The sequence below is a fragment of the Colossoma macropomum genome, unplaced genomic scaffold (assembly GCF_904425465.1).
Source record: "Colossoma macropomum unplaced genomic scaffold, Colossoma_macropomum, whole genome shotgun sequence".
Taxonomy (NCBI): domain Eukaryota; kingdom Metazoa; phylum Chordata; class Actinopteri; order Characiformes; family Serrasalmidae; genus Colossoma; species Colossoma macropomum.
In genome coordinates this window covers 1744652-1769073 of record NW_023494802.1, presented here as the reverse complement: position 1 = coordinate 1769073, position 24422 = coordinate 1744652, and the positions used below count along the sequence as shown (strand labels likewise).

At 39.6% G+C, this 24422-nt stretch overlaps 3 protein-coding genes across 7 annotated transcripts in view; 2 read left to right on the top strand and 1 right to left on the bottom strand.

Moving 5' to 3' along the window:
• si:ch73-181d5.4 (death-inducer obliterator 1) overlaps positions 1–1689 on the top strand; it is a 32145-nt gene extending 30456 nt beyond the window's left edge. For all 5 annotated transcript variants that reach the window (XM_036591790.1, XM_036591793.1, XM_036591789.1 and 2 more), the window contains one exon: positions 36–1689. In XM_036591790.1, the coding sequence (XP_036447683.1) occupies positions 36–1498 (1463 nt within the window). In that variant the 3' untranslated portion in view covers positions 1499–1689. The remainder of the gene's footprint in view (positions 1–35) is intronic.
• Positions 1690–8964: 7275 nt separating this feature from the next.
• Positions 8965–17924, top strand: LOC118822620 (transcription factor-like 5 protein). The gene is made up of 7 exons (XM_036591795.1): positions 8965–9215; positions 10286–10720; positions 13235–13373; positions 14061–14229; positions 14926–15133; positions 15953–16094; positions 17832–17924. The coding sequence occupies exons 1-7, from the start codon at positions 8965–8967 to the stop codon at positions 17922–17924; spliced, it is 1437 nt and encodes a 478-aa protein (XP_036447688.1).
• A 1134-nt stretch (positions 17925–19058) lies between these two features.
• col9a3 (collagen, type IX, alpha 3) overlaps positions 19059–24422 on the bottom strand; it is a 50002-nt gene continuing 44638 nt past the window's right edge. The window contains exons 28-32 of the mRNA XM_036591247.1: positions 22923–23069; positions 21361–21415; positions 21058–21240; positions 20894–20971; positions 19059–20019 (exon numbers count right to left, since the gene is read on the bottom strand). Coding sequence (XP_036447140.1) covers positions 19835–20019; positions 20894–20971; positions 21058–21240; positions 21361–21415; positions 22923–23069 — 648 coding nt within the window. The 3' untranslated portion in view covers positions 19059–19834. The remainder of the gene's footprint in view (positions 20020–20893; positions 20972–21057; positions 21241–21360; positions 21416–22922; positions 23070–24422) is intronic.

Sequence of the window (24422 nt, the reverse complement as noted above, 5' to 3'; positions counted from 1 at the left end):
TGATTTTGATCCTTCTTTCCCAATTCTTCTGTTAGGCCTTGAAGAGCAACACCCTAATGTTCTAATTGGGCTGGCAATTTGTCAGAAATTAAAGCGTCTTGGGACGCAGACACAAGAAATTGATGAAAAAAGACCAAGAATCCAGATGCCATTGGATTCGCAGGGGGTGACCCCTACTATCAAACCTGCAGTTCCTGAAGCTACAACAGATATGAGTGACCCTTATGATCCAGATATACCAATCAGCACTACTCCTCCTGGATCTCCACCAGATACTCGATCACCAGATTCAGCCACCTCCTTTTCAAGCTCTTTGTCTGGCCCATCTGTGCTTTCTAATATTCTTTCTGGGGTAAATCCTCCGACCTCTGTTAGTGCCTGCACTACCAAGACCACCTCTTCTGATCTTCCACCATCCTCTGAAGCAGGCACTTCTTCCAGCACTACACCTCTTCAAACCATTCTTAATACATTATTTGGCAAAAGGAAACAAGACACTGTGAATACCTGTGAGCCAAGTCCTTCAGAAGTCAAAGAACTTTCAGTGTCCTCTCCGACTTTTGACCCAATTGTTCAGCAGTACCAGCAGACTCCAAAGAATACAATAATAGAGAAGATGGAGTTAGATGATAATGATAGACCTTATGACCCTGAGGAAGAGTATGATCAAGGAATTGGATATCAAAGCATCACTACCTCAAGCCTCATAGAAATGTCAACACCTAATCCTATTACTGCTGTATGTGAGGTTGATGACAACGATAGACCCTATGACCCAGAGGAAGAATATAATTTAGGAAACAAGGTTGATGCTGTCACCTCAGTTGCTACAAAATCTTCTGAGACTTTACCATCAGTGAACACCTCTGCTGTAAATGATGACGTAGCCTATGATCCAGAAGATGAAACAGTTTTTGAAGAGATGCAGACCTACCTTGCAGATAATAAACCCTCCACCTCTCAATATGGATCAGCTTCAACCGTGTCATTGTCTGAGCAGCAGAAGATGCTGGAGGAGTTGAACAGACAGATAGAGGAACAGAAGCGTCAGCTAGAGGAGCAAGAGGAAGCATTGCGTCTACAGAGGGCAGCAGTTGGCGTTTCTATGGCCCATTTTTCTGTCTCTGATGCTCTCATGTCACCACCTCCACGTTTTGGCAGGGAACCAGAGGATGCCGCAGAAAAGACTTCAGTTGTTCCATTAATTAATCCAAGTAGAGATCCAAGGCAGTGCAAAAATGTAAGGCAGGATGCTATTAGTGACAATTTAACAACGGTTCATAATGACAAAGAAAGTTCTTTAAAGGAAATTTGTGTAAGAAAGCAAGCATTGACTCAAGCAACCTTTCTGGTACCTTCAAACAGTTCAGTGATGCCAGATTTGTCCAAGCCTGAGCAAGAGCTGATGTTAGACGTTGTAAAGAAAAAAATAGATATGCCATCATTAACATTAGCTGACAAAATGAACACAGATGAAGAAAGTTTCTACCAATGTTAATGCAAAAGATTTGCATTCTGCAGTGATTTTGCAAACCCATACACATTTAAGTGCATCTGAACTGGAAGAAGGTATGTATTCATCATCTGGTAATGAGAACCGTCAACACTCGCATTCACACTCTAAGGTTTCTGGCAAATCAAGACAAAGTCGTACATCGAAATGGGATAACGGATCACCTAAAAGACAATCGAGACATGACCGCAGGTCACGTCATGAGGAAAGATCTTCCCGTGTCTCTAGAGATGAGGCTGACAGATACCGTAGAAAAGATAGACATTCTCCGGAGCATTCTTCAAGACGAAGTCGCAGTCGTAGTAACAGAGAAGAGAGAGTGTCCTCAAGGCAGAGAGATCGGCACCATCATAGAAGTACATCAAGACATAGAAGTAGGAGAGATAGGCACTCAACAAGGTCACACTCATCTCGAAGTGGAAAATCTGTACAACCTAAAAATGACAAATCCTGTCAGAGAGACCAGTCACCGTCAAGGCAGAGAGCTGAATCAGTACAACAGACACAAAGTATAAACCAGACAGCATCTGGGCCACCTAAAAGTCAGGGTGATGCATCACAAAATGAGGCTTCTGAGGATGGAGAACAGAACCTGTCAGAAGTGCCAAAGGAAGGTTTTACAAAAACTGAAAATGCTCAGCCCTTAAGGTGGCAATCGTCTGACCCACCTGGTGCTACGTTTTCTCAAAATTACAAGTTTTCTCAAAGTAATGAAAATAAACCTGCATCAGGGTCTCTCTTAGCGCAAAGGGACCATCCAGATAAAGATTTTAAAGCAAGGTATCAAAACAGAGATAAGCTGGATGTACAGAAAGATAACTTTGATCAGAAGCATCCTTCAGAATTGCCTCCACAGATGGACAAAAGTACTTTCTTAACTTCTCAGGCAGAGTCACTGTCTTTTCAGAGTGGTGATGTGTCACAAGTTGAACCTGACCAGTGTAATGAAAATGAAGCTCCTCATCCCTTTGGGAAAAATCGATTGCGCAGAGATGATTTCCCAGAGGATGAGTCAGATCAGTTCCATTACAGAAACCAGCCTCGATCTGAGCACTCCTTAATGCTGCAAAGTAAGGATGAACAGGTCCACAACATCCAAGATCAGAGAAGTAACATTGTACATGATGAGACTGCTTTCGGTTGTCAGAGAGAAGAACAGTCATTTAGCTCACTACATTTGCAAAGGGACCATTCTTCTGGCCATGAGGCTGATCACAGAAGGCAACTGCCTCAAAAGACACTTCAAATACAAAGGGAAGAATCCTCAGATTATGATAAACCTTATTCCAGAAAATCATTGTCTGGACATCATAAAATGCAGAGCGGACATTTTTCAAATAGTGACCCTGATCAGTGTTTTAACAGAGATGAATCTGGAATGCATCCATCTCTTGGCCACAGAAATAACTTTCCACAGGATGAGACTCGCCAGATAGATCATAATAAAAATTTACCGTTAATGCAAAGGCATAATTTTGCACAAGATGCAGTCAACCAATTGAAAGAGAGGAACACCCCCCAGAGGCCACCTCAGATACAAAGAAGAGACTTTACACTAGATCAGGCTTGCCATAACTTCTCTGACGGTCAAAATTATGCAGATGAAACTGATGATTCAAATAGAGAGAGATATTCAGGTAATTTTCCTGTTGAGGAGATGGAGTCAGGCCACCAGCGAGGTCTACCACACAGGCTGCCTCGCGTACAAAAAAATGATTTCCATGGACCTGCAGTTGAACAGAGAGATTTCAAAAAGCCACCCAAGACGCCATCCCAGAATCAGCAAGGCAGTTTTTCAGTGGATGAGGACGAACAGTTGCACATTCATGAACCACAAGGGGCTCACTCAATGATGAGAGGTAATCTACCAAAGTGTGACCCTGACATACCCAGAAACTTCTATCCTAGAGATCAATTTCGACTACGAGTACCTGGTGATGCATGGAGAAGCCCACAGCAAAGGAATCCTGGTCCAAGAGGACCACCCTCACTGATGATGCCAAGATGTCCTACAGTAGTTGTGAGGCCTAGGATGCCCAGAGCTCCTCACCCTCAGGGGTTTGAGAACTGTGGACCTGGTCCAAACTTTGGTCCAAGGGGTATGTATCCAAGAGTAAGGACATTTGATGATGCTGGACCATCTCCAAACTATGGACCAAGGGGCCCATCTTCTGGACCAGGAATCACTGAGGGATCTGAGCCTCAAACCTTTAGACCAAGAGGCTCAAACCCAGAGGACAATTCACCTCAGAACTTTGGATTTAAGGGCCAATTCCCAGGACCTGGGAATGGACCTCGGAATTTTGGGCCGAGGGGCTCATTTTCTGGCCCTGGTCCAAGACCAGGGCTGTGTCGTTCTCAGCATGTTATGGATGGACCCAATGGTCCATTCCAGCCAAATCATGAAAAACCAAGAGGCCCATTTAACGTCAGAGGACCACCTCACCCTGACTCCAGACAGCATGGTGCACCTCAACAATTTGACAGAGAAACATGTGATTCTGAATCAGACTTTAGAGGGCATGCTCCACCGCAACAGTTTGACCACAGAGACTCACGGCCACCAGGTTTTCATGGTTCTAGAGATGGCACTTCAACCCATCCGTTTGATGAAGAAGAAATTGACAACAGAGGTTTTTTACAGCAACATACTAATGAGACAAGAAGGTCTGCTCCACCTCAGCATTCAGATGAATCAAACAGTCATTACCAGAATTCTGCCAATGAAAGTTTTTCAAATTCGCTAGAACCAAGATCTTGCATGCGAGGTCGGAGTCGAGCGCAACCTGGGAGCCTTCCAAACAACCAGTCTGAAGAACCTCAATTTCCAGAAATGGAATCAGGCATGAGAGCACCTCAGCAGTTCAGTGAGTCTGGAGAACAAGGAGTACACAAGGATTTGGGCAAACCACATTTTGCAAAGTCTAATATCTGTGAGAGTGTTGGAAACCCTGAAAGCGATGTTCAAATGAAAGGCCCACGCTTTCACTCACTTCAGAATTTCAGGGGTCAAAGGGCTCCGTCTCCACGTTTTCATGGCCAGCGAATGCCTGCACTCTGGAACAAAGAGTTGGAGGACAGGCCATATTCATCCCGTTTTCCAAGAAAGATTTCCCCAACCTTAACACATTTACAAAGACCACAAGGGCCAACAGCAGGTGAGATTCAAAGCCTGCCACCACAGGTTCGGTTTGATGGTCCGCCAAAAGAGCCAGATATTCGCCCTTTGCGGCTGTCGGGCCCTTTGCTCCCGACACCCCCTGGTGGCCCAATTAGGTTGCCCAACCCTAGGATGCAGAGGCCTTACCAAGAACACAACCGACCACAAGGTCCTCCTACCAGAGCGCATAGTGCAGGGCCAAAACCTGGCCACTGTGATGATAATTCCAGCCGTCTGCAAAGAGAAACTTCTAAGGGTCTCATTCAGGTGAGACAAAGAGAAGAGCTTGGAAACGAAGAGGAAGACAGCAGTAGTCAGGACAGTAGTCCTGTAAAAGCTGGAAAGTCATGGCGAAGGAGGACGAGAAAAAGAGAGGGCAGAAATAGAGCAGCAAGAAGGCAGAGAAATAGAGAACGCAGAGAGGGTGTTTGTGAAACAGTGAGGGACAAAAACACACAGAGGAACACAGATAACGATCAAAAAGCTTAATTGATGGAGGGGGGCCTAGATCACGGATCCCAATTTAAACTGAGACATGATCGCTTGAAACTGATTGTAGTTAAGGAGCCGAAATTCTGCTTATTTAAGACAGTAAAACTATGGAAGAAGGAAAACAATACAAATTAACTGAGGCTTCAAATGAAAGGTCAATATGTGCAAGCAAGACCATTTTCTCAATAAGTATATGAATGAAGTGTTGGCAATATGTCACTTTAATGGTTCCTGTATTTCACTTATTTTTTTAAGAAAATGTTTTCAGTGATAAAGGTTTGAAAAGCTTTGGAGGTTTTTTTTCTTATCAGTCTAAAAAATGTAGTTTGACAGCACTGCTTTGCCAGGTCAAATATGTATTAAGTGTTTTAACGTTTTCATAGTGAAGACATTTTTGTATGTGGCAACGTCAAACAATTACATTCTCTTTGGGGGGAAAAAACACTGGTTTGTTCTTGCTGAGTTATTTTTAGATGTATCTTTCACTTTGAAGCTGAATGATGTTCCCGAGAGTTGTAAATTCTGGTGTACATTTGAGTTCATACATGTTTTATAAGATGTTTTCTACAGATGCCTTACAAGCCATAGTGATAAGCTGTTAATCTCAGTTGAAGGGAACAAATCTAGTAGAGATTTCATCATTAAATAATGAAATGATAAAACTTGTCTTTGCTCTTTTCCTTTCACATATTAACCTTTGCTGAATTAAAATCTGGGTGCCATATCTTACATTTTCCTGTATTACATATATTTATCTCCTGAGGTCCACTTGTGGTGTCTGTGTGGGTTGATGCACATTTTTTGCATTTTTACATGACCATCTTTAGCCTTGGTATTAGTCGGCTTTTATTACGGTGCCTTTAAGGCAGATATATGTAAATGGACTCTGTACTGATTGGCTGCTCTGCCTTTTTAAAAAGCAGTCCAGCTGAAACACTCCTTATAACTTAAGCATGAATGGGCGGAACTAAATCACTGTGGGCTGAATTGGTGGGTGTATGTAATGCATCACAAAAGTGGTGCATTAAAAACACATTTGTACCTTTGACCTTAGTTTCCGTAAGTGTACTGTATGGATTTGGTTGTGGACTGAAATTGGATCAAGATCAAAACAGCCATAACTGGGTGTCTTTGTAAATGATTCCATGCCAGCATTACAGCTCAGAACAAACCATTATTGATGGACTCTATTGAGGCTTGCCATACCCCAAGGCTATTTTAAATAACCCTGGGCTGGAAAAAGTGGCCCTACGGATGATGGACATAACTTGGGATGTTTTATTTAGACAGTTTAAAAAAATGTGTATATATATAGTAACTGTACAGGAGGGGGCAAAAATGTACTTTTAGCTATTGTAAAGAGATTTTACTCCAAGCAATTTTGGATTTGTGAACTTGTGAAATTTTCATACTGTGGAACTGAAAAAAAAATTGAAATACATATTCTTTCTGTGGAAATATATGTAAATATGTAAACACACACCATTAAATTCACAGGGTGAATTTGGTAGACAGATCTGGCAACCCAGATCCAGTGAGAGGAGCGGCGATTTTCTCCATTGTCTGAGGAACGTTTTCTTCCAGATACGCTTTCTCAGGTAGTTATGTTCTTTTCTGAGAGCAATTTATGTCTGAGTTAACGTAAGGTGTCCTCTTAGTCTTAAATATTTTGCGATGTTAGCTAGCCGGTTAACCACGACTTTAGCCTCGAAGCTTATTCTACAGCTTTTTTGTTAGAATTTCCCCGTTCCACCTTAAATGGTACAGCAGTTCCGTTCTGGCGCCTGAGGCGGAATGGAACTCGTGCACCATTTAAGGTGGGACCGGACAATTCGAACCAGAAGCTGGCGAATAGGAAGCCGACTTTAACCTTGTAGGTAGTCAAAGTTGGTTTTAAAAAACATTCCAGATATTGTTGTAAAATGTACGAATTGGTGAGTAAATTTTAAATATCAGAGAAAAGTGACGAACCGACTAAGGTTATGTTATAAAGCGTTTCTGACTAAATTTCTGACGCTGACGGGATTCGTTAGCCGGTTAGCTAATCTTACGTTATATTTCGAGGACACAAAAAGCGGTTACATTAAGCTATAACAGTTTATAACGCTTATCTCAAAGCCGTACGCTTCTCTTCAAATTATAGAATCATGTTTTTGTCCGTAGACAGTATTTATGAGCAAAAATATGTAACACATTAAGCACTTTTTCACGTTAAGCACTTTAGAATGTCTTCAAAACGTAGAGCGGGAAAACTAGCTTAGTGATTGGGAGTCGGTTCCAAAAGAATCGATTCTGCAGCTCCAATACGTCTGGGAGTCGGAGTCGACTCTTGACCAATGACTCTAAGAGTCGAAATGCTAGGAGTCGACTCTTTGACTTTATCGGCTCCGTGTTTTTTCACTGTAATTGGTGTGATGATTTTGATGGGGCGAGTGTAACACATGGAAGATTATGAGTTTGAGTAATGTGAGTTTGTTTAATTACCAGCTTAAACAATGCCAGCCGCTGTAAGCACAAACTGTGCTCACGAAACATTCAATACGTCCTGCACCGGACCCCACTCAGGGTTGGGATGTAACAAAATACAAGTATTGGGAATATGTGTTCAGAACACAGGAATTTAGTCCAAGTTGCATTTTTGTAAAGGCAGAATACAGTTACTTCTTACATTTTAGGAGAATACTTTGAGTACTCACCCACTAAATAAAAATAAATCTTAAAAAAGAAATACCATAAATGATTGCTTATTAACTATTTTAAAATCAGTACATGCCATGTAGCAAACATGCTCATTAAGTGAACTCTAAAGAGGAGTTCAGAGTGGTTTGTTGAGAAATGGTGCACTATATAGAAACTTAGTCAACTCAAATAGTCAATTCTGATTTTCTTTGCAATGGTGATAACAGGAATCTGTGTCTTGGGATATGCCTCAATATGTCTCAGTGTTAGTGGGATATATGTCTTCACAGCCTTTGATTTAATATCCAGAACGATCAGTGAACCTGCAGGTGTCGTCTAAGTTTTTATATGTAATGTTGATGATGATAAAAAAGTGGTAAATCAGAAAAAAAATAATTTTGGGGGGGGCTGTTTTGTTTCACAATGCCCTCGCCACCATTTAATGTATTTTAAAAATACTTTTTAGGCCAAAACCTATTCAAAGAGATTGTAACACAATGTCTCAGACATCAGGCAGTGTATTCATAGCCTTTTCATGTAATTGCTTTCTGTGAGGGAGCTTTTAGAGCTGGACATCTGGTTCCTATCACCACCACTGTGAACAATTCTGGCTCTGTCATTTTCTCCAAAGTGGTGCATTTCACACTAATCTACCTTTTAAGACTTATATATGTAAATCTGTTTTGATTGACTGAAGCTCTCCTTATAACTTAAGCATGCGTGGGTGGAGGTAAACTGAGTTGGTTTCTGTGACATCACAAAAACAGTGACTTTGTTTATATTTATTGACTGTATGGACTGGGGAGTGTTTAAATACCACAAACTCTTTTACATCAAAAAGTGAGCAAAATGTTATTTCCTGAGTTATAAGCGCTTTAAGTAGTTCTAGTGTGAGAATCTTTTGCATTATTTAAAGGTTCTGTACCGATTAAAGATTTTTCCTTGAGTCCTCAAAGGTAGGAACTGTTTAGGGACCTTTCTTAGTTAATTATTTGAAGACAATTGTATTTGCAATTAGAGATACTTGACAATACTTGCTAACGGTGTTTTAGGCAGCTAGTTAGCTCTCAGTTTTCTGACTGTAGTGTTTTGCTACCAGTTTTCTCTGCTCTGTTTAAGAATGACCACTTCAGTTGCACACAAGACTCTACATGTAGCACCTGCTGTGGGCCAGTTCTTATCTGATCCGGTCAGCGTCGTTGTGAGTCAGAACGGGTGTGATCAAGGCCCAACTGTGAGCTCTGAGTTTAACCTGACGGAAATGACCGAGGTGGAGTACTCTCACCTTCAGCACATCCTTCATGCCCACATGGAGGCGCAGACTGTAGGGCAGGAGGAGCTGGTGGAAATCAGCCCATGCAGAAAAGTAATGTTTTGAAATTATATTGCAGTATATTCTGTGTATATTTTGGATTATACACTTGCCAGTTTATTACAAGGTGTGGTAACACTTTAGCTCTGCTACATAACATTGGCAAAACCATGGCATAAACATGTCATTGAAAATGTCATATGCTTTCATAAGTTATAATAGTGTCCTGTTGTCATGTTACCATTACCAGTAACTGTCACTGTCACAACCTCAAACGCTATGAGATCTGTACTGACAATTACCAGTAACATTACACTGTCATCTTACTAAGCAAAGTCTGACAACTACACTGCACTGGGGTGTTTGGATCTTTTTTAGCTAAGCTAAGTTAGCTAGGAGAGGGGACATGGGTAGCATTAACTTAGCTAGGGGGCTCGAGCTTTAGATACCAGAGAAAAGGTTTGCTTTCGGCTTTCTGTTCTTCTAATGTCAGCCACTTCACTTCACGTCCTCAAATTTGAGTCATTGTCTTCTAAATTTGTGTCAGTAAAGCTTTTGTGAAACACAGTTTGATATGGAACGCTTAAAACCAGGCTCAGCTCATTTTTTCGGCACTCTTAGCTAACCGTTAGCCAGAATCAAACCTGACCTTCAGCACTGCAGTGGAAAAGAGGCCTTTGAGTCAAATGAACAAATGACTGAAATTACAGTATTTCAATATCCACAAAACAAGTTGCATTTTCACCAGAGATTTTTTTGTACACATGCAGAGTAGTGCTGGTTTAACAAGCTCTCGCTATGCTGTCATTTTGTATTCTCATAAACTTTATTTGATGTTTGTGCAGCTGTTTTAGGGTATTATTGGTTTGAGCCAAAGTAACTAGCAACACGCTGTTGCTTGTAAAAATGACATTGAGAACACTACATGTATGCACTATGTACTATGTAGTTGTTCTTCTAAATACAGTATTGTAATATCTTGATAAACCATAATAAAAATTAAAATTATCACAATATTATGTCAAGAGTGTAGTTACAAAACAGTTGTGCTTAATAAATTGGCAACTCTGTGTACTGACATTATGTAACAATATAATTTATTTTCACAGGAGGCATTAAATCAGCCAAGTTACACTGAGTGCAGCCTTACTAGCCACCCCAAGAGTGAAAGTAACAGCACAGCCTGCTCACCCTCATCTACCCCAGCCGTGTGCCAGCCCGTCGCATCGTCCACATTATATACAGATGAGCCGTACACCTTTTCTAACTCTAACCATTTAGAAACAGAGGACGTTCAGGAAATTAAAATGATTCTGTGCAGCGATCAGGGTAGCATCGTCACTGAGGGGGAAAAGACACCAACGTGCTGTGTGGAGGTGCCAAACTCTGTGCTAGCAAAGGTGAAATATGCCAAGGATCGCAGTGTGGACTCTTCTGACCGCAGAGCAGTACCTCAACATCTCAGACCCAACCCACCTGCACGTGTGTGCCTGGAGAAGAGGTTCAATTGCAGCCCTGGCGACAAAAACAGACAGCAGGAATCACAGGCGGCAGTTCTGAATACGTATGTTCTCTCTGTATTTTTATACTGGTTAAAGTACATCTTTACTGCCAAAAAATATGTGGACACCTATATGAGCTCGTTGGACATCTCATTCTAAAATCCTGGTCATTAATATGGCGTTGGCTCTCTTTTACGGCTGTAACAGCCTCCACTCTTCTGGGAAGGCTTTCCACAAGATTTTGGAGTGTGTCTGTGGGAATTTGTTCCCATTCTGATCCGGCTGTTCGCATTGCCCCATATCGGATATGTATCGGATTTTAGTACCACATATGAAAGCGTCTCAAATCGGAATTGAAAATGTCAGATTCAGTGTGTTTTTTGCTGTTCACACTGACACACAGATAACATAGTCACATGAAGGAAAGCAGATTGGATTTGGGCCACTTTTACCTGCTGTAAGAACATAGCCAAAATTGTCTAAAATGTCTTAAATAATAATAGCAATATTTAATAATAATATTGCCCTTCACTGGAGCCAAGGGGCCTATCCCAGAACGTTAAAAACAGCCCCAGCTCATTATCCCTCCTCAGCCAAACTTTACTGTTGGCACTATGCAGTTCGGTAGGTCACGTTCTACTGGCATCTGTTAAACCCAGATTTGTCCATCAGACTGCTAGATAGTAAAGCGTGATTCATCACTCCAGAGCACGTTTCCACTGTTCCAGAGTCCAGTGGCAGTGCTTTACACCACTCCAGTCGATGCTTGGCATTGCGCATAGTGATGTTAGGCTTGTGTCCAGCTGTGAAGAGAACTTTTTTTTTTGATTTGTTGCTGTTTTACTATCATCAACATAACATACAAAAATTCAGAAGGCACATGTAGGTTTACTTGGTGTTTTGCATTTGTAAAGATGGTAGACTGAACCAGACACTTGGAGACAAGGCTTGAGTTAAGAACTTTAATGCCAAAGGGTTGATCCACAATCACAGTCAAAAAACAGAAGCAAAAAATAAAAAAAAAAAACAGCAATCTAAAACTGAGCAAAGGGGCAAGGCAAAAATCAAGGTCATAAACGAGATACAGGTCATACACAAACAGGAGATAACAGACATCGGAAGAACGCTCAGTGCGCTCAACAGGGAGATGATACTTCGCATTACAACCAAGCAGACTATATACAGAGAAAAACAGATGTGTGTGTGATTATAAGTCCGGTAATGCAGAGCGTTGATAGGTGGATCGGTTAGAGTCCTGAGTCATGTGATGAAGCGAGGGGTTCTGTGAACTGTAGTCTAAGGTGGCCACGTTGGCTGTAGTTTCAGCCGCGCCAGAGGGAGGCGTGACAGCATTGTAAATAAAATGGCCATATAACAAAGACAAACAAAAAAAGATCATATCACCCCTGTTTTGAAAGAACTGCACTGGCTACCTGTATCGCTCAGAATGGATTTTAAAATTCTGCTTCTAGTTTTTAAGGCTCTAAATGACATTAAAGCACCTCTGTAGCACCTCACAGAATGTCTGTGTGTTCCAGCATGTGATCTTAGATCTGCAGATACTGGCCTTCTGCAAACAGCTTCTGTAAAATACAGAAAACGTGAAGAGGCGTCTTTCAGTTATTATGCTTCTAAACTGTGGAACTCCATTCCACCTTCTATTAGAATTCTATTGGAGTTCACACATTTAAGAAACATTTTAAAACTTAAAACTAAGTTTATCTTGTAAACAGTGTTTAATTAAAACTCTGTGTCTCTTTGGTATTTCTTTTTAACTTCATCTGTCGTTGTCTTGTCTATTACTGTAAAACATTATCACCTGTCTGTAAAACACTTTGAGCTGCCACTGGTATGAAAAGTGCTTGGTAATTTAAATCTAATATTATTATTATTATTATTAGTAGTAGTAGTAGTAGTAGTGTAGTGCTAGTAGAAGTATTAATAGTGGTAGTAGTAGTATATTTGTGTTGTATACATGACTCTGTTTACATCTCAGCCAATACTATCGCTTTATAAACAAAACCCAGAGGAAAACTCTTTTATGGCTCAGACAGCTTATTGGTGATTCTCAAGAGAAATAGCATTAGATAGATGAGAGACCTCTGGCCCAGATAAAAACAGTTATTCATAGCTTGAAAACTGAGAAGGGGCTCTTAGTCTTAGATGAGAAATGGCTGAGATTCTGGTAACATTTCAGTTCAGGGCAGCATTCATAAGCATACATAAGCCTCTCATGACAACTGATAAATACTTACATAAATGTTTAGAGAGGCTTATTTTAACAAACTGTGGTTGTCATAACAAAATCTAGGGTGGAATAAGCTTTTATAAATAGTATGTTTATATCAGTATATGTCTGAGAAACTCAAGTGGAGACACATGGGATTATTGTGCTGTTTTTCTGAGGAGAAATGTCTGAGTAGCAGAAGAGACTTAAACAAAGTCTTCTTTGTCCTTCCATCTGATTGTGTTTTTTTTAATTGTCTTATGGGAAGATGTTTAGCATAATGAGAAAAGGTTCTGTCTTTAACGTGATTTGTGTCTGAGTCAACACATATTCTTCTTGCGTTTTTCAGATTTTTGTCGATGCTTCATCATTCTACGGATGCGCAAGGCATCGCACTGGTTTCCCAGTCGGAAAACTGGCCCAAGACAGATAAGATGGCTGCAGTAGAGTGTACCTTTCCTGGGACTTTCTTGAATACTCATGTTCAGGTATTCAAGAATGACTGAATTTATAACTGTATTTATGTAGGAGAGTAAAAAGGTATCGATTGCTCTCAAGTGTGGCAGCTGTCTAAGGGAACTTTCACACCTATGTTGTTCAGTGCAGACCAATTGAATGTTTTCTTTTGTTTGATCATACGATTTTGGGAGACCTAGCTAGTGGTAGGAACTCGGCACAACTAAATAGAGAATAAAGTGCTACTCCCCCTTTGGATTAATGTCTTTATGTGAGTGTAAATTCTTATAAAAGTGTAATTTCTGGAGAATTACAAAGAGCTGATATAAATGAATGGCTGTTCTAATGACAGTGTAAGAAATTTATAATAATATATTTATTTAATTAATATTATTTTTCAAATTGAATTGAGGTCGTTTTCAAGTGTAAATATCAAAAGCAAAATAAAACTGTCTACATTCAAGTACTGTGTAAAATAGTTCCCCCAGTCACATTTGTGTACTTGCTGTATTTTCAGAAGAAATTCTGAATTGTACCAAAATCATTTAATTAAATTGTGAAATTTGCAATGTGTTGATGCGTTGAATGTTTTTTATAAGAACTGTAATGGAATCAAATCATTTGGTTAGAGATTCTAGAGATAGAGATTTAAACCTTGAATGTGTAGATGTGTTTTTATCACTATTTCTGGCTTGTGATTAACTTTCATTACATCTCAGGGTCTTAGTCATCTGTTGGAGGGCAGCAAACATCCTGAGGTAATCCTTCCCAAGAACTTCACCTTCAGTTACAGACCAGACAAAACGACTGAAGTTTTGTTGAGGGCTCCATACATCATCCATGCCGACGAAGCTGAGGAACAAAGGGGCATCAAACTGGAACGTAGGTGTTATTTTTACAACCCCAGTTCCAAAAAAGTTGGAAAATGTAAATAATTGTGAATAAAAACAGAATGCAATGATGTGCAAATCTCATAGACACGTTTTATTCACTTTAGAACATAGAGCACATATCAGATGTTGAAAGTGAGACATTTTACCATTTCGTGAAAAGTATTAACTCATTTAGAACTCGATGGCAGCAACACATCTCAAAAAAGTTGGGAAAGTGTTGTTCTACCGCTATTTACTGTTCAGGATTGATAGTGCCTTTCCAGATGTGTAAGCAACCCACGCCATAGGCACTAATGCAACTCCATACCATCAGAGATGCAGGCTTTTGAACTGGTGGTTCCAGGTGGTTGTTAGGAGTCTCATTTATTCTGTAGCTTCTAATCGTTTTTTGAAAATTCCTGGTTTTTCCTTTTCTTTCCTTTCTCCTTCATTATGCAAGTGGATTATCTTATATTTAATCTCTAAAATATCTCTTTACATTTTTAAAACTTGTGTGTAATGGCTGAATAAAAATGAAATAAATTAAGGGTCTCTGAGCTTTGCACGGTACAGTATGTTGGAATTTCTCTTTTTCTCTTTTCTTGCTCACCTGTGTTGTCTTAAATTGTACATATACTGCTGTAGACAGTTCCCACCAGGGAGTAATGAAGTGGTATAAATTTTTTATCCCTCTGTTGTGAAAAAGGTGAAGCAGAGGAGAAATCTGATCCTCCAGCTAAGCGTTCCAGGAAGTGTGTACCCAGGGCTCTGCAGGTACAAGCCCCCAATATCATCCACGGTCCAGGAAACTGGAAGGAAGGCTGTGTGGTGCCAGGCTGTCAGCATAGTAAAAGAGCAGGACCTCCTCTAGAGATCAAACAACAAAGGGAGAGACACAACAGCAAGGAAAGAGACCGCAGGTAGTGTATTGGAGCGGGATTTGATTCAGATTGATCACCCACTGCTGTTTTATTCCAAATTTATTCCATGATCCAACCTCTAAAGATCCTGTTTATCTCTGAAAATAAATAGTCAGAAATTTCCAGATTCCAATGTAGCTGTTTTTTAGGTTTTCTTTGTTTGTTAGAAGAAAAGCAGCCAAAAAAGAAATACTGAAAATTGTCTCATTATGTGTTAGTGATAGTTTGACATTGCAAAAAATTCTCCTTGAATGCAGTCGATCAGCCAAGACACATTTGTTTGTTTTTTCTAATATCGATAAGTAATGGAAGCTTAGATTAGCATTATGCAGACTGTATGCTTACAACTTATATATAATGTTAATGATGGTGATGGTGAAACAGTGATAAATCTAAAGAAAAAAAAATCCTTCCGGGATTATTTTGCCCCGCAGCGCACTGCATGGACCCTTTCACCAGCAATACATTTTCAAAGCTATATTTTAGGCCACAGCCCTCTCAGAACTATCCTAAAACAGTGTCCCAGACACTGGGCAGCATATTCATAACCATGTGATGTAATAACTTTCTGTGAGGGAGCTTTTAGATGCATAAAATGTGGCACCTGGTTCCTATCACCACCACTGTTCTGACAGAGCATTTCTGTACATCATATCCACTAAATTTTGCAGAAATGTTTATAAGTTGGTAGAATTTTCACAGATTCCTCGAACAGAAAATTACCTCTCGACCTCTTGAACGAAATTGTTTATCTCTCCGGTATATTTACTCACCATTTGTATGTACTGTACTAAATATTGAACGTGCGTTGATCTGCAGGAGAAGAATCCGCCTGTGCTGTGATGAGCTGAATCTGTTGGTGCCCTTCTGCACTGCTGAAACCGACAAAGCCACGACCCTGCAGTGGACTACAGCCTTTCTCAAATATATCAGAGAGCTCCATGGAGACTCCCTCAAACAGGTGCAGAACTTACATGAGACAAATAATATCTGGTCTGTTGATCTCTGTTATTTTAGGTTGTTATCTAAAATTATTCGTTATCTTTGTTTCATTTCATACATTAAACTTGCCTTAGGATTGCACATTGTTATAGTATAGTAAACCACTGGCCACTTTATCAGAAACCGCTTTTTAGTAAGCTCCATCTTGCTGGATTACAGTTAGAGACTGCAGCTCGTTTGTTGATACTCTGTTTGTATTAGCCATCATCTAGCGTTGAGGTCGGCAACCCAATTGTTAAGAAGAGCCATTTTATCCTTTCCACAAAAACTAATCCACCTTGGGAGCTGCAACATTTTATGTCATCTTTTACCATCTTGACTGTAAATATGTCTCAGTATGTACTAGTACAGGCTAAAAATGTAATATAAACAAAAATGCAGACTTACTTTGCTCCTTTTTAAGCTTTAGCTCAGCTATAGCTGCTTTTTCTTGCATCTCTGGCAGAAATGTTTCCACAAAAGTAGAATAGTTGCTTGTAAAATGTCTCTCAATGTTTGTTCTTTTACAAGGCTGAAGGTAGCTTCTCATTCGCCAGCTTCTTGTTTAAATTGTCCCGTTCCACCTTAAATGGTGCCTGAGGTGCCAGAATGTAACTGCTGCACCTTCTGAGATGGAGCAGGAAAATTCAAATGAGCTGGTGAATGAGAAGCTGACTTCCCCTTGCGACATTTTAGTGTTTGAAACTGGGGTGATTATAAACACAAATGGTCTCCAAATTATCGATGTTCGTCTTAAATCTCTCTCTTTGTCGATTCATTAGCTGCTAGCTATGCGAGATTGTTGTCTGCGTTGCTGTGGTGACCAGCAGTCTGCGCGCCAATCTTCAGGGTTAAAGGGTGAATTAGCAGTTATAGATTAGGTCCAGCGTTTAAGACCATTTATTGTTTTAACTGTGTCAGAATGATCAGCAGAGCTTTATTTTACTGCAAAGAAGGATTATTTTATTTTTACCTACAAATCGAATTCTGCTGTGGAGCCACAACAGGGCAGTAAGAGAGCCTCATGTTGCCGACCCCTGATCAGTGGTGATTTTCTGACCACAGATCCACTATTAGCTGGATATTGTTGGTTAGCGGACTATTTTAAACCTACAACTCATATTGAGGAGGGTAAAAACTCCAGCAACACTGCTCCTGATGGACTTTGTGATGAAATGGTCAACTACCCAGATAATGTCTAGTCAGCGGTGGTCATATGGTGGTCCATTTTTATTGCTGAAGGGGGTGGATGGGGGCTGATGAATTGTTGGCTACAGTCTAGAATTGTACACCTACAAAGTGCACTTATATGGCAGATAACCAATTAGTGCAAGTACAGTGTAGATCATTGTACACTCTTTAAAATGACAGCTGTTCAAGGATAGCTGTTAAGTTCTTTATAGAACCATGAACACTTAAAGAACCCTTTGTCTGCTTAAAGGGTTAAAGGAGAGTGTGCTGTAGATGGTTCTGTATAGAACCTTTTTGAAAAGCATTCTATATAGTACCAAAAAGGGTTCTTCTATTGTTATGATGTCAAGCCTGTAAGAATAGAAGAACCCTCTTCAAGGTTCTATGTAGAACCATATAAAACATATTCTCCAAAATCTGAAGAGAACCCTTTCAAGATGCAAAGAACCATTTAATCATGCAAAGCGTTCTTTGAGTGTTCATGGTTCTATATAGATACTGTATTAAAATGCCTCTTCTACTTTAGGACTTTCAGAACACGTTCTGTGGTAAGACAGGAGTTCGGCTGAAGCCCAGCAGTGCTACAGCAGTGAGGGACGTCGCTGAGAGTAAGATTTAATCTCATCTCAGCTCAGTTCTGCATAGTAATGACTTTCGCTCAAATCAGTTGGTCAGATTTAAGATATTGTGTGGGGCTTTTTGCAACCACATAGTGACCCCTTATTTATTGACAATAGTCTGTTGGTTCCTAATTTATTTACAATATTAGTAATTTATTTTGTAAACAAGTAGGGAATGTCCATGAAAACATCACCTGAACCCTGTATTTTTGAGTACTAAGAACAAAAACTTTTGTCCCTGTTTCTATTTCTGTTTAAGAATGACCACTTTTCTATAACTCAGTAATATCTTATGTATAAAAAGTCATATCTATACTCCATGTTATCTGTAGTTTAGTGTAGTTTTACAAATTTCATGAACAAATTCCCCTCATAATACAGGGAGAATAGAATTGCTTCCATTGGGTTTTTTATAGTATTGTAACACTCCCGTGGTTCCAATTGATCAGGTTCCACAATAAATGAGCAGTCATTTATACAACCCTTTACACAATTGTGAACAAACTGTGCTACTGAACTGACCAAAACTGTTACGCAGAAATTAATCTACAGATGGCACTGTTTCTCCACATCTAAGAAACAGCAGAGTTTCAAGCATCGTCATATAGTTAGTCTTTTAAAATCGCATTTGCATTTTAATTTACGTATTGGAGCTTTACCTCATTTGTGTTTCATTATGGTTTTAACAAGTCTGCTTTATTTACATCTATTTAGGACAAACTTGTGTTGTGTGTGCTCATATTTATGAATATAAAGCAGGTTGATTGTGTATTTCTGTATGCATCATTTCTCCTATGTTTGCTGGTTTGAATAAATGTTTACGTTACATACATAAACCTTTTAGGTGAATGGCTAATGGACTTGACGTCTAAAAGAGGAATAACATTTCACTGAAAAGTGGCTTTATTCAATATTTCTTACAACACGGTGCTGTAGCGTCTCACTGTACATACAACAGTCACCCACAAATAATAAATAGTATTTAAAGTCATGTATATTTAATAGTTACAGCACCAGCACATAGTGGATGTGGTGGAAATTCCAGACAAAGAGTTATTGTACAGTAACAGTCCTTCAAGCATCTGAAAGGATGCTTTCAGTTTTCTTTTATTATTTTATTTTTTCAAGTTGGGATCTGTCATCAAACACATTCAAGAAAGTAAAAAATGACCGAATAAAAAGATGTTGACAATTTGCATAAAAAAACAACAACTTGGAAAATACTATTGGTGCAGTAATATACAAAATATTTCAACACATTTTCATACCTTATTATACTGAGTGATGCTCCCAGGTTGCTTTGTATGATTTTTGGCAGATTTTGAGGTACAAAATCCTCTCTTTCAGGCAGAAAGGACCATGATGCATGAGGCATCTCACTGCTGAGCCTCATTTTTCTTTTGTTATGCTGTCAAGACAATCACAGTTGTTGCTATACAGGAGTCCGAACAAAAGGACATTAAGCTAGAATGGACATTGAGGACAGTAAGAAGTAAGAAACCGTTTTTACACACGCATGTACAAAGTATATGGTTTTGACTGGCCAGTTTTCACCATTTCAGTAAGCAATTTTTAGTCTTTTTACTTTTTTACACATCTACACATAATGGTACTTGTTTGTACTTTTCGCACTGCCTTGCTCTTTTGATTTGTCTTTGATGAAGTCTTGGCTTGAAGTCTTTCAGCTCACTCGTTCCTGCTCATCCCAACAATTGCATAGTTCTTAAAACACTGTTGATGTTCCATCATCTTTTGATTTCTCACATCCACTGATATTTCTCATATGCTTTTTCTTACCCCCAAACATTTTAAAAGGGAATTCTGTGGTTCATCTTATTCCCCTTGATTTCTTGCTCTTTCTTCTCTCCTTGGGGTGCAACTGTGTTTTTAAAGAGGAAGCCATCTTTGTTTAATGATTCTTGGGATTGGAGGACTTCCCGTGGACCGCTGCGCCCTGGCAGGCTGTTGTATCGCAGATTCCTGGGGGTCCCTGGTGCCCTGTCCTGCCTGGCCTGCCAGGTTCTCCTGGCTCACCTGGATCTCCAGGTGCACCATCACGTCCATCTTTAACAATGCCGTGTACTCCTTGGAGACCTAGCAGATAAAGAGTGGGTGAATGAGACCCTTCTGAAGTACTCTGAATTACTTTAAAATTGGCAAATTAGACTTTTTAAAGGAAAATTATTACTTGTGTACTATATTCGCCTTTGGTTTAGAAGACGCAGCATAGATGTAACCTCACTTCCTGAAGTGCTGCCATACTGCATTTACTAAATGCATCTAAATATTTATTTTTGACTGGAAAAAGTCAACTATTCGGGAAGCCATAACATGAACGACCACATGCCAAAATCTTTCCATGGGGCAAAAGTACTACTGGAGCTTAATTCATTTTACCAGAGGAGGCTGTGTAAGGTCATGTGTGACTGGCTGACTGGTTCAGCTTAGTTTCCTGAACCAGATTCCCACAAGTAGCGTGTATTTAATGGTTATAGCCGGCATAATCACATCAGTGACAATAACAAGGTGCATGCACAAGTTTGTTAGCCGGTTTCGTTATTCCTTTAGCACAAGATAGACTGGAAAAGGACTACTATTACAGCTGGGGCTCCAGATTCAGCCAAGTACAGAAATGATTACTGTCAGACTGTAAAATCTACACACACTGCAGATTCATACTGGATTAAAAATACTCCACAATTATTACTGCCAGACTGTAAAAAACACACACTACAGGGTCATACTGGATTAAAATCACTCCAGAATTATTAATGTCAGACTGTAAAAACCATACACACTGCAGATTCATACTAGAATAAAATCACTCCACAATTATTACTATCAGACTGTATAGATTTCTGATTTATACTGGATTAAGAAAAAATACAGATTGATCATCACTTAGTAGAACCTCCCCAGGTAAAAGTAGTCCAGCTCCAGTACAGCGTAATAGTGTATTCAAACATACCTGGTTCTCCTTGGTCTCCAACTGGCCCCTCAATAGCCTTTCCAGTAGATCCCTTGTCACCTGGTTCGCCAAAATCACCTACAGAAATTTGTTCAGAGAAACTTGTAAACACTGTCTGATCACTGTAGCTTGGTACATTGGCAGACACCGCCAGTATCTCTTACCTCTGGGACCGGGATCACCCAGATCTCCAGGAAGGCCTCTGTAGCCGGGAGGACCACGGGCTCCGGGGTGGCCAATGGACCCAGGTTCTCCTGCCTTTCCAGGAGCCCCAGCCGGGCCTGGCCGTCCAACTGCTCCAGGAGCCAGAGGCCTTCTTAGATTGGCAGCCAGCTGTGCAATCTGGTCTGAGATGTGGTAGAATAGACAGCATTTCATCTTTTAAAACAGGACAGGCTGAAGCAGCACACACTGCTGCTGGTATTACACAGCATTTCATGAATAATTTAAATCTACAAGATTCTCACCATCAATCATTGGTCCACACAGTTCTCTTATATGCTGTTCACTTGCCAGTTTTCCCTAAGAGAGAGAGAGGGGGAGAGAGAGAGAGAGAGAAATAAAGACAATTCCAATACAAATCTACAAATGTGATATGTGGTTTAAATCTTCTTAATTCTTCCTAAATCTTATTATTTTCCATGCATTTAAGAAATAAAATCTTAAATGTACTGTTTTTTAGACCAAATTTAAAGTTAAGGACAAATTAAAGAACAGGTGCTATTCGTTCTTATGTTCTCATCAATCTGAAGAACCTATTCACGATGCAAAGAACCCTTTAATCATGCAACGAGTTCTTTGAGTGTTCATGGCTCTATATAGAACCATTTTCCTTACAAAAGAACCCTTAAAGAACCATTTATTTTTAAGTGTGTAAAAAAGGTTCTATATAGAACCATACAAAACACACTCTCCATCTGAAGAACACTTTCATGATACAAAGAGTCCTTTAATCATGCGTTCATGGTTCTATGTAGAACCATTGTCTTTACTAAAGAACCTTTGAAAAAAGACTCACCTCTTCAGGCAGTTCTTTGGTTTCCACATTATTACACTCATTCACACTTCATTTCTCAACTGCTGTGTAATTTCTCTTTAACCTCTGTGTTCAAGTGTTCACTAACTGTATTTTTGAAAAATGCACTTAATTCATTCTCCTCAGCATCTACATTTGCATTTATTTATTTAATTTGACCAAACAATGGTATGGCTCTTGTCTCTTGGTTACAGATTCTTGCAGTATCTCCAAGTACTTCAGCTACAACGGTTTGTACATTTTCTAAGTCTTACAAGCATCTGCTAAATGACTAAATAAAAATAAACAAAATTTAAATAGTCTAATTACTGAAGACTACTAAAAATGGATCTTAAGATGTCCACCATAGTCCATGATTGATAGGCCACATGACAGAGAGACTTTAGAAAGTTATCAAATAATAATCTCTCTTAAATCTTGAACATGTTTAATGTCAAATATTCTCTCTGAAGAGAAACATACTCAACGCAAATACGCAAACGCAAATGACAACACATTGCAAACACACAGCCCTTCTGCACAAACTCACCATGCATTCTTACATTACTGTGCTGGTTAAAACACTCAGTACTCAAGGGGGCAACAGAGGACGAATCAGAGCAGGATCTACTGTTCAACTGCTAAACATGGACAGTAGAGGAGCATCAGCTGCCTGTTCTATTGAAATGAAAAGGCAATAATGTATTGTATATGTTACGATATGTTTGCGTGAGACTCAACTGCACGTCGGCTATGGCAGTTGAGAGTTTGATCAGGCTTGGCTATTGCTATAGCACCCCTTGCTGTAATGCTCAGAATGCAGCTTGTGCTTGCGTTGCGTTTTGAATTGCGTTGTGACACATTTTTGAACGCAACAAAGTGCGAAACCCTGTCTGTGTAGCTCACAGCGGTCTACTTTGCATGAAGTATGTTTCTGGCCTTAGGCTTAAGATCATTCATAAAATTTTATCTTTGGAAAGGTTGGACTTTCCAAACTGTCCACTAGATACTCACAGGAACGCCAGTCTTTCCAGCAACGCCAGGAAGACCCGGTTCTCCTTGGAGTCCCATCAGACCTGGTTTTCCAGGTAGTCCTCTGGCTCCAATTTCTCCCTGAGGTCCAGTTACTCCTTTAGGCCCCAGCTCACCATGCTGCCCAGGCTGCAACGATAATAAAGTTAATACAGTGTATTATTTATCATTTTAGTTCTTGTTCTGAAAGAACGTATCAAACACAACATCGTCAAACACCTTTAGGTGGCTAGTTTATAAGATCAATTCACATTTTATAAGTTACTGAATAAAATAACAACACTTAAGAATATGACAAGTGAATCCAAACTTTTGAACGGCAGTGTATATGAACCCTTATTTTCAAGACCATCTAACAAAGCATTCATAATCATGCAACAAAAGTAGAATCACAGTTTCTGCTGCAAAAGGAGAGCATGTCCTTTTCTTCCCTGGCTAATTAAAAGGAACAATAACAGCGCGATGGAACCAGGCTAGTGAGCTCGCTTCTGGAACATCAGAGCGGCCTTGGTAATTACATTAATTGGGCTGTGAGAGTTTTGCAGCCTCTCTCTCTCACACTTGTGCCCTGGAGAAATCATATTACAAAAGCTTAAGAAGGCATCCATTAAGACAATTAATCCAGTTTAACCTGGAATGTGCTCTTAAATCTTTGAGAATCGGTTCATAAGGAGCAATTTGGTGCAGCTGCAGTACTTATGTGTGCAAGAAACGAGAGGGTTTTTAGACAGGAGGTCAGAGAGTGAGGTCAAGTGTAGTTCAAAAAGAAGATCAAGGACAGATTTGACACCAAAACTAGTTGTGGGTGAGATGGCCATATATATGTACATACACACACACAGTACCGCTCAAAATTCATTCAGTGGTTTTTCTTTAATTTTATTATTTTCTACATTGTAGACTAACTGTCATTTCTCTTTACTTAATTAAGTGGTTCTTGCCATAATGTGGATTAGAAAAATAGTCAAATAGGGCTATTCACTGTATAAAACTTTAAACCCTACCTCCACACAACACAACTGATGGTCTCAAACACATTAAGAAGGGAAGCAGTTCCACAGATTTACTCTCAATAAGGCACACTTGTTAATTAAAACCATTCCACCTGACTACCTTATGAAGCAGATTGAGAGAATGCCAAGAGTGTGCAAAGCTGTCATCAAAGCAAAACTAAAGTACGAAGAATCTAAAGTATAAAATATATTCTGGTTTGTTTAACACTTTTTTGTTTACTACATAATTCCATGTGTGTTCCTTCATAGTTTGATGTCTTCAATATTAATCTACAATGTAGACAGTAATAAAAATATAGAAAAAACACTGAATTTTGACTGGTACTGTATATAAATTCAAGTAAAACCATTTTAGATGCTGAAGTAAAACTTGTTCACTTAAAAATGATTATTGTAGTTTCCATTATAAGAAACATTTTTAACAACCAAAGTAAATATGAAATATGTTTGTTGTGCAACCAGTGAAAAC

Excerpts from the sequence above, each read along its gene's own strand:
- LOC118822620 (XM_036591795.1), top strand. The coding sequence starts at position 8,965 with ATGACCACTTCAGTTGCACACAAGACTCTACATGTAGCACCTGCTGTG. Across the intron at positions 9,216-10,285 it reads AGCCCATGCAGAAAAGTAAT|TTACACTGAGTGCAGCCTTA; the intron begins GTTTTGAAATTA and ends AAATCAGCCAAG. Across the intron at positions 16,095-17,831 it reads ATGGAGACTCCCTCAAACAG|GACTTTCAGAACACGTTCTG; the intron begins GTGCAGAACTTA and ends CTTCTACTTTAG.